Consider the following 8,742-nt stretch of genomic DNA (forward strand, 5'->3'; position numbering starts at 1 on the left):
AGCGCGTTGCTTTTCCGCCTCCCCGACTCTGCAAACAGTGATGGGGGGGACCTGGCCCCACTACGGACCCCCGAGGCCACATCCCCCTCCCCAGAGCCTTCCTCCGGGGCGCTCCCGCCTCTCACTCTTCACTCTCCTCCCCTACCCGCTCCCGGGTTCCCGTCTCCAGGCTGCGTTATCTGCATCTTCACTTTTAAATTTCCGCTTCCCTCCCTCTCGCCTGTCGCCGTGCTCCCGGCTCCGCAGTCGTTGCTCCCTTTATCTCTGCCCCCTTCTCCCTCCTCCTCCCTTCCCACTCTGCTCTTCCCTGGAGACTCGATTGCCTTCCCAGTCTCGCTTTTGCTTTCCCGATTTCCTGACTTTCTTTGTGTCCCCCCCTCAAGGCTTTGCCCCTGGCAACTTCTGAGTGTCCCTCCTTTCCCCTCCCTACCCCTTCTCTAGGTCTCTTCTGCCAGCGGTCTCCACCATTTTTCTCTCCTGCACCCATTGCCCCTCCAGTCTCCTCCCTCCCTCTTTCTCATTCTTTCGGTTCCCAAGAACTGGTTGTGGCCCAGTCTAGGTCAAGCTCCCGAGGCCTTAAGAGAGAGTGTGCTGGCTTTTTCTGGCAGGCTCCTGATTCCCCTTCCACTCCCCTCCGAAGCTACTTATCTTCCACCCTTCCCCACCTCATCCCAGTCTGCCCCACCCTCATACCCACTCCTAAACTTGTTATCCCAAAACCCAGCTCTAGAGGTACAGAGGTCCGCCCATTTAGGGATGTGTACCATACCTGGCTGGACTGGAGTCTCCCGGTACTTGTGGGATTTCCTGGCCCTGCAGAGGTGGACTAAGAAGGGATATTACTGATGGTGGGGCCCAGGGTTGGGAGCCCATCTTCTGCAGCCGTGCCGCCCCTGGTGGCTACAGACAGTTGGTATCTCCAGGGCCTTCTCCCTGCTGGAGACCAGGATGAGGAGCCCTGAGAGTGGGCAGGTCTCTTGCGGGGCTCCTGGAGTTCTGCCACCCTCCATTCACCCTCGCTTGTTAACTGCTGCCTTGTTCATCTTTGATGCTGAAGGGCTCAGAGGATAGAGGAAGGACAGAGTTGGGGAGATGGGGAACACGGAGAGCCCAGGATCCTGGAGGATCCTAGACAGACACAGGTATGGGGGCTTCAGGATTGGACTTGGAATCTGCTAGGAGAAAAAATAAATGTTGGTGTGTCCTCTGAGGACCAAACTCAGACTCTACAGAAGAGGGTCTTGAGGGCCAGGCCAAGTCTCCATGTTGGGCCCTCTTACTGCTTCACAGCTCCTGACAGAAGGAAAGCAGCAAGAGGCCAGGAGCTGGGGCAGCCCAGAGGAAATGGGGTCCACCCACTTTTTGCTCTCAGGAGGTGTCTGAAGCAGAGGGGAGAGGTGGTCAGAGAGGAGAAGAGGTCTACACAGAACAGGACAAGCTTCAATAGCCAGGTTTGGTGCCCAGGCAGACTGAGGGCTCAGGTGCTGAAAGGGAGGCGCACTGGCAAAAGTGTGTGTGTAAGTGTGTGTGTGTGTGTGTGTGTGTGTGTGTGTGTGGTCTCCTCATTCCACACGGATCATGACCTCTTCTGGCACCTCCTACTCTCAGGGCAGCCAGGGTAGAAGCCAAGGACAGAGTCCTTAGCAGTTTTCCTCCTTCACTCTCCTACCTGGCTGGGTCTACAAACCATCAGCCTGCCCAGAATAGAAGACCAGAAGGTAAAAACACTCAGGCCTGACTGGCCTCCTCCACTCCCATTTCCTAGCTGCCTATGGATGTAGGGGTGAAGAGCCTGACCCCTGTCCAGGAAAACCTAAACGATCCATGTTAGCAAATGTTGCCTCCCCCAAGTCCTTCACTGAGGAGGGGGAAACAGAACAGAGGTTGGTGCCCTGTTTGGGGCCCCACTACAGGCTCCCAAAGCCATTTTGTTGATTCTTCCCAGTGACCACATACTCTCCTGGAGGGAGGGCAGCTCCACTGAGGGCAGATGACAACCTCCTGTCATTCACTACCTACTCCCAGAAGCAGGCAGGGGAAGATGAGCTGGTGGACTCTGAATGGCCCAGTTTTGGGTTCTGGGATCAGCTTCTAACTCCCTTGTTTCCTACTTGTGTGATGGAGAGAAGTCACATAACCTCTGTAGCGTACTTTAGGCTCCTTATCTGTAAAATGGAAATTGTAATTCCTGAAACCAGAATAATGAAGTTTATATAACTAACACATGTTAAGTGCTTAGTATAAGTTGCACACACTTAGCTGTTGTTAACATTACTGTTTCCCAGCAGGATGGAGAGAGGTCTGTGACCATCCAGGAATCCCTACATTGCTCTGGAGCCAACAGAAATTTTGGGCGGTGCTGAAGCCTGAGGCTTTTAAATACAGCTCAGGTCAAGCTTCTGCTGAGTCTGGGTTTTTTGTTTGTTTTGTTTTCTTTTCTTTTGTTTGAGGTGGGGTCTCACTATGTAGCCCAGGCCAGTCTCAAACTTGCAGTAATCGTCCTGCCTCAGCTTCCCAAGTGCTGGGATTACAGTTGTGTTCCACTACACCCAGCGAGAGCCTGGATTTTGCATCAAGAGCCCTATGTTCAAATCTTGGCTTGAGATTTGGTGACATCACCAGGCCTCAGTTTCTTCACTAGTGAAATAAATGAAGAATGGAAGGAGCAGCACAGGCTACGGTCTGTACAACCCATTCAAAGGTAAAGCAGAATTCATACTCCACATAGAACTCTGTCCTTGGTCCCTTGACCCAATCCAAGACTCGTGGGGAGGAAGGGGAAACAAGGGCCCTACACTGACTGCTCCTCCAATGCTCTTCTACAACACCACAAACAGTTTCAAGAGTTTCTCATTGAATCCTCATGACAAGCCCTTGAGGCACACAAGGCAGGGATCAATAGCCCAGTTTCCAGGTAAGGGAAATGAGGCTCAGGGATGCTATGTGTTTGGGTCTCAGGTGTTTTGACTTATGGCCCAGGTCTCTCCCACAAAGGGGCAGCCTCCTGGCTTCAAGTCTAAATGCTCTCAGTGTCACTAGGGCTTTCCAAGGATAGGGCAATGATCTGGGCCACCCCTCCCCACTGGGCCTTGGCAACACAAGAATCCCCAAAGGACAGGAGGAGGGGACCCCAAAGGACCACAGGAGGCCCTCTCTTTTGCGGGGTGGGGTATCATTAACTGTGCCAAAGAGGGAAACACACTTGCTCCAAGGCCTCTGATAGTTGCTGCCATACTCAGCCCTGTCATGGCTTGGAGTTCTGCTCACCTGGCTTTAGGAGAGGAGAGAAAGAAAGAATAAAGGGGATGGTTTGTAGTAGCTGAAATGAGAGATATGAATGAACATGATTTGTAAATGCTGTAACTAAATATCATGCCAGGGACTGTTATTTTGACAAAGAGCCTGGAGGCCAGATTCAGAGAGAGAAAGTCTCTCCCTTGGAAGGGCCTGGAAGGCCCCCTAGTTAAAGGGAACTATTGAAAGAGGCTGGCAGATTCCCCATTTGGACAGGGAACCAGGGTGAAGATAACTGAGGAAGATGCTCTGGGCATTAGAGAGGAACCTGACAGAGCTTCTACATAGGGATGGGGAAAGTTTGCCCTGCATGGTGGCACCTGGACCATAGGATGTGTGGAGGCTGACATTCAGCAGTGAGCCCCACTGCGGATATGTGGCCACTCTGACTGCTGTCCTGTCTGGCTTGTGTACATTGTACCCACGATGGTAAGGGTGGAGAGACTGGTTATATTTAATAGGATCCCATGAGATTCTTTCCAGAAATTTCCACTCATCCCCACCAGAGCCATCTTAAACCAGGTTATGCTTTATAGTCAAGGGTCTTGGATCCTGAAGGGAAGGTCAGATTCCGACCCCCAGAAGGATGAGAAGGGATATCATAAAGCGCGACAAGAAGGAGGCAAGAGGAGCAAGCAGATTCAGGATTCTTTATTGAGAGCCTTCAAGGGAGGTGCCTGGGACCGTGGAGCCTAGTGCTGGACTCTCCGAATGGACTGCAGCTGCCCAGCGTGGGCCTGGGTGCCAAACTCACTGTAGTTATGGAACTCCCTGCTATGCTGGTCTTGCTCCAGTACATACTGGTAGCCTCTGTAGCCTGGGTACTGGTAGGCCACCCACCTAGGCGGGGGAGGAAACAGGGTGACGAGGAGGTTCTGCTTCCACCCCACCTTTGTCTTCCATTAGTAGACCTCTGTCTTAGCTCCCAATCCCCAGCTCCAAGGCCATTGCTTTGACTTTCCCTGCCAGGATCCTTTCCTGCCCTGCCTACTGCTCTGGGTCTTCTGACTGATTGATCACCTGCCTCATCCTGTCTTCTATCACAACCTCCGTGGACTCCTCATTCATGTTTTCAACCCCTCCTTCCATCCCTACATTATTTCCCTGGCTCCCATTCTTCATTACCTCCTCCTCCCTCTCCATCCTCACACTTCCTCATGCCAAGGCCCCAACCTCTCTGTGATGTTTCTCAGCACTGGGCTGGATCTGCCTTCCACCCTAGCTCCAGGCCTCATCAGCACCTAAGTGACCACAAATAGGAAGTAAGGTCTTCCCTCAGTGTATTTGATGCAAACCCTCTGCCCTCCCAACACACAGACACACGGAGACCAACGGGGCCCTCTTCTCACCCTTGATCCCTGGACCGAGTTTTAGTCTCATCTTCATGTTGACCCGTGTAACTGTCAGGAGACCCACGGACCCTCACAGCCCCATTTGCACACCGGTGTAGGGAGCTAACAGAGACTGCCCCACCTCCCAGGGCTAAGTGAGGGGGTGGAGAAAAGGAGAAGGACCTTGGCTCACAGCAGGGGGTGCCACTGTCGCTGTCCGTGGTGCTGGCCACTGGCGCCCGGCCTACACCCACCGGCCCACTCTTCCCCAGACTCTGCGGGTGCTGGGAAATGATGCCAAGATCATTTGTCTAGGCTTTGTTTACACGCTCCTGTGCAAGGGCACTGACCTTTCCGGGGCGCCATGGCAGGGCCTGGGCCTAGGAGGCAAGGAAGGAGGGTAAGTGGGCTGCTCTCACCGTGCAGAGCACTGGCCGGAAGGACAGCAGCTGGTTGCTGGGGTGGCCGCTGCTGCCGCTCCAAGCACTCCAGCGAGGATAGTCTCCCTTCTCCAGAATGAACTGCTGTCCCTGGAACTCGGGGCACTCAAAGGTCACCCATCTGGAAAAGAAAGGCATCTGAGAAGGCTCTGCCCGGCCCACTGCTTCCTCCTCCCCGTCCTTCTTGCTTATTGAGTTTGAAAAAACCAGGAAACCCCAATCTCTCTAACCCCAGGCTCTTTCCCTGACTCACCCATCGCGCGGCAATCCAGCCCTTCCTGAGACTGCAGACCCTAAGTTGGCTGCCATCGGGGGTTTGAGGGACCTAGGCTCCCCATTCAGGGGTCCCAGTCACCCAACTAAGCTCTCCCATTTAAGGATTTAGGCACCGTCAGATGTAAGCACCACCCCCCTCCAGCTGTAGTGAAAGGAGCTGCCCCTTTCCCTAGAGCCCCAGCCTGGACCCGGGGAGACCACCGTGGGGCCGACGGGAGGGATTTGGCTTTTCTCTTTGAAGGAAGCGCAGACTTCTAAGCGCACAGAGAAAAACTTAGGGAAGGACTTTACACAGGGGCCATGGATTGTTTCTCACCTTTGTCCCTTTAGCTCGTACGAGGACATTTCTTCCCCACGATTCGTCTTACGACAGATAGCGACTTTTGGAGAGGCCAGGCTAAGGGTTTTCCTATATCGAAGAATCTTCCTCGGAGTTTATAGGGCCGGCATGTGAGGTCCCAATCTCCAAATCTGGGCTGGGGGAGCCCGGCATAGCGCAACCTACCCCAGCCACAGCCGGTGATCACTCACGCGCCGTCTTCCACCTTGACGGAGCGCGCACTGAGCAGGCCTCAGCGCTCGCTGACGTTCTCGAAGTCGCTCAGCAGCCGGCAGAGACGGCCCCGGAAACCCTCCTCGTCCCAGAGGGTGAGGCAGGCGGTCTCCGGGCCGGCGCGGGGTTGCTGCTCCTGCTGCTAATGTGAGGTCCCAATCTCCAAATCTGGGCTGGGGGAGCCCGGCATAGCGCAACCTACCCCAGCCACAGCCGGTGATCACTCACGCGCCGTCTTCCACCTTGACGGAGCGCGCACTGAGCAGGCCTCAGCGCTCGCTGACGTTCTCGAAGTCGCTCAGCAGCCGGCAGAGACGGCCCCGGAAACCCTCCTCGTCCCAGAGGGTGAGGCAGGCGGTCTCCGGGCCGGCGCGGGGTTGCTGCTCCTGCTGCTAAGAACAGGAAGGGCGAACTGCGCGCTCAGCTACCGAGAGCCGCTTTGCTAAACCTGCCCAACCCGGGTGGGGTGTGAGGAACCCGGGGGCTGGGCCCGCCCTGGCTCTGGACACCCGCTGCGCGAGGCTCGCCAGCACCTCGCCCTCTCCGCCCCGGCCCCGGGTATTGGGTATTGACCGGGTGGGCGAGCGCGCACGCGAGGAGAATGGAGAGGCTTTATACCCCGCTCCCTCTCCCTCCGGGATGGGGGGAGCTGAGCCAGCGGAGGGCTGCAGTCCCCATGGTCTCTCCCGGGAGCCGAGCCCTTTCCCGAAGCCGCCGACCTGGCCCCAGCCCGCGGGGATCCCAGCGGAAAGTGCTGAGACGCACGTCGCGAGCGGGAGAGGCCCGGGCTGACTCCGCGCTTCTTTTCTTTGGGGCCTGAGCCGGGCTGGACGCAGCCAGCCTCGGGGCAGAACGCGCCTTCCCTGGCCCAGACCGCCGGGCCCAGAGGAACCAGGGCTCCCCGGCGCCTGGAGTAAGACCGCGCCCTGCCGGATGTCGCGGAAGTTCCTCCCGAGGTCTAAATGCCATCTCTTCTTCAGCCTGAGGTCGAGGCCTCTTGGGGAGATCTAGGGCAGAGGTAGAGAAAGCTCTCCGCAGAAGACTCTCTTCGCTCCCCTAAGTCCTCTTTCCCCTGCAAGATCGGTCCCTTGCGCTGCTTTCCTCCTAAACGTCATTTTCCGATGTTGCTCCGGGCTCCCGGGCCGAGAAGAAGCGGTAATTAGGGCCGGCCGCTAGGCGGCGCTAAACCCAGGAAACATAGCCTGAGCTAGCGCGAGTTTATAGAGCGTTTAGGAATAATAGTAACAAAGGGAGGGGCTAATTTTGGCAGGAAGGGCTTCTCAGCCTTACCTCCTCCCTGACCCGAGTCGGAGCCGGGTCCCCCAGGAAGCTCCAAGGTTTGGAGTTCCCTGTCCTGACGTCTGCTGGAGAGCTATGTCTGTTCCTGAGTGCTCAGTTCTAGCCAGGCTCTCGGTTCAGGCTTTCTAGTGCACTGTCTCAGCTAAATCCTAACTCAGCTCCATAACGTGGGCCCTGTCACTGTCCTGCATGGGCCAGAGGAAGAAGTGAGGGCCAGAAGGGGTCCAGGATGTCGTCAAGGTGTCACAGCTGAGAAGTGGCCCGGCTGAGATGAAGGTCCTAGGTTCCTGCCTCCACTTCCCCAGTACCAAGGTGCTGAGGGGAGAGGAGGACAAGGAGGGAAAAAGCTTGCAGGCGCAAAGAGTAGCTCCAGATTTCCCACCCCCTGCGGCAGAATATCGGAACCATTGTAACTGTCCTTGAGACAGGAGGCTTCTTGCAAAATGGCAAAGTTCTGGCCACAATGTGAGGGGTGAGTGAGAAGGGAACTAATATTTTCTGCTCTCCAGAGCCAAGTGCTTCCTTAATAGACCCACAGGAGCCCAAGGAGGTTGGTTTGTAGTACAAATGTACAAATGGAGGCTGAGGAGGTGCAAGGCCTCACTCAAACTCTATTGTTATGTGTGCTGGATACATAGTAGGTCCTCAATAAAACTTGCTGAGTAAATGAGGAAAATGGTCAAGTGTGGTCCAAGAGAAGGGACGGAGGGGAAATTCTCCAGCAGGAGTGACAGTTTGCCCATGTTACTAACCCCCCACTCCTGATGTCTTGGCTTCCTGAGGATGGGCACAGGGACAGGCTGCACTTGCCTTGGGCCTCTCTTCACTGGGGAGAAATTGCTGTTGGGACTCACACTGGAGCAGATGGGTGCCCTAGAACTGGGCATGGGGTTGAGTCCAAGTTAGAAGGACGTGAGTCGGAGATGAGACAACCACAGCTAGGTTTGACTGCGAGTGGTACCAAGTCTGGTACCCTCTCTTCTGGAGAGGGGCAAGACAAACACAGTTAGTTGGGTATAGTTTCCACCAACTGCACTGAGAGTGGTGACGCACATCTTTAATCCCAGCACTAAGGAGGCTGAGGCAGGAGGTTCACCGTGAGTTCAAGTCCAGCTTTGGCTACATAAACTGTCTCAAACAAAACAAAACAATTTCCACCAAACCACAGGGAATCAAACTACAGAGTGAGGCCAGAGTGAGGCAGTCCTGGACCCTCGGGGTCCTAGCCCTTGCTGTCAGTTTCACAAATCCAGGCTCCGGCAGGCGCGAGGCTTAGGGAATCAGATCTCACACTCCCCCTTGCCCCGCCACTTCTCTATTTCCACCCGACAATTGTGGATTGGGCCACCAGGGGGCGCAGCCAGATTGCGCTGGTCCCAAAGCTGGAGCAGGCGGGGCGAGAATTGGGAGGGGGTGCGGAGGGGCGGGTGGCAAATGCGTCAGGCTGTGCGTGAGCGCTGTGACGCGGCTGGTTGCCGGTCCCAAGGCATTTATGCGGTGCCGGCCTGGGGTCTGGATATGCCCCCGGGTAGGGTCCACCTGGGGACAT

General features: G+C 55.8%; 2 protein-coding genes across 2 annotated transcripts; both read right to left on the bottom strand.

Annotated features, from left to right (window-relative positions):
* Positions 1-3,974: 3,974 nt before the first annotated feature.
* Cryba2 (crystallin beta A2) lies at positions 3,975-6,015 on the bottom strand. The gene is made up of 4 exons (XM_033764646.1): positions 5,847-6,015; positions 5,658-5,750; positions 5,045-5,186; positions 3,975-4,134 (listed from the first exon to the last, which is right to left on the bottom strand). Exons 2-4 carry the CDS (start codon positions 5,684-5,686, stop codon positions 4,069-4,071), a joined length of 237 nt encoding a protein of 78 aa, XP_033620537.1. The 5' UTR covers positions 5,687-5,750; positions 5,847-6,015; the 3' UTR covers positions 3,975-4,068.
* Positions 6,016-6,088: 73 nt separating this feature from the next.
* Positions 6,089-8,742, bottom strand: LOC117286278 (translation initiation factor IF-2-like). The gene is made up of 3 exons (XM_033763984.1): positions 8,519-8,742; positions 7,185-7,278; positions 6,089-6,901 (listed from the first exon to the last, which is right to left on the bottom strand). The coding sequence occupies exons 1-3, from the start codon at positions 8,740-8,742 to the stop codon at positions 6,287-6,289; spliced, it is 933 nt and encodes a 310-aa protein (XP_033619875.1). The 3' UTR covers positions 6,089-6,286.

The sequence above is a fragment of the Fukomys damarensis genome, unplaced genomic scaffold, assembly GCF_012274545.1.
Source record: "Fukomys damarensis isolate Sample0158 unplaced genomic scaffold, DMR_v1.0_HiC HiC_scaffold_16, whole genome shotgun sequence".
NCBI classification, from domain to species: Eukaryota; Metazoa; Chordata; class Mammalia; order Rodentia; family Bathyergidae; genus Fukomys; species Fukomys damarensis.

What these genes read in the sequence shown, in the direction of transcription:
- LOC117286278 (XM_033763984.1), bottom strand. Translation starts at nt 8,742, where the DNA reads ATGTCCCCAGGTGGACCCTACCCGGGGGCATATCCAGACCCCAGGCCG. An exon ending in GCCCAATCCACAATTGTCGG is followed by an intron (nt 7,279 to 8,518) that starts GTGGAAATAGAG and finishes CTGAGCACTCAG; the next exon opens with GAACAGACATAGCTCTCCAG. An exon ending in CGACTCGGGTCAGGGAGGAG is followed by an intron (nt 6,902 to 7,184) that starts GTAAGGCTGAGA and finishes CCTCTGCCCTAG; the next exon opens with ATCTCCCCAAGAGGCCTCGA.
- Cryba2 (XM_033764646.1), bottom strand. Translation starts at nt 5,686, where the DNA reads ATGTCCTCGTACGAGCTAAAGGGACAAAG. An exon ending in TACGAGCTAAAGGGACAAAG is followed by an intron (nt 5,187 to 5,657) that starts GTGAGAAACAAT and finishes TTTCTTTTCCAG; the next exon opens with ATGGGTGACCTTTGAGTGCC. An exon ending in TCCGGCCAGTGCTCTGCACG is followed by an intron (nt 4,135 to 5,044) that starts GTGAGAGCAGCC and finishes TCCCCCGCCTAG; the next exon opens with GTGGGTGGCCTACCAGTACC.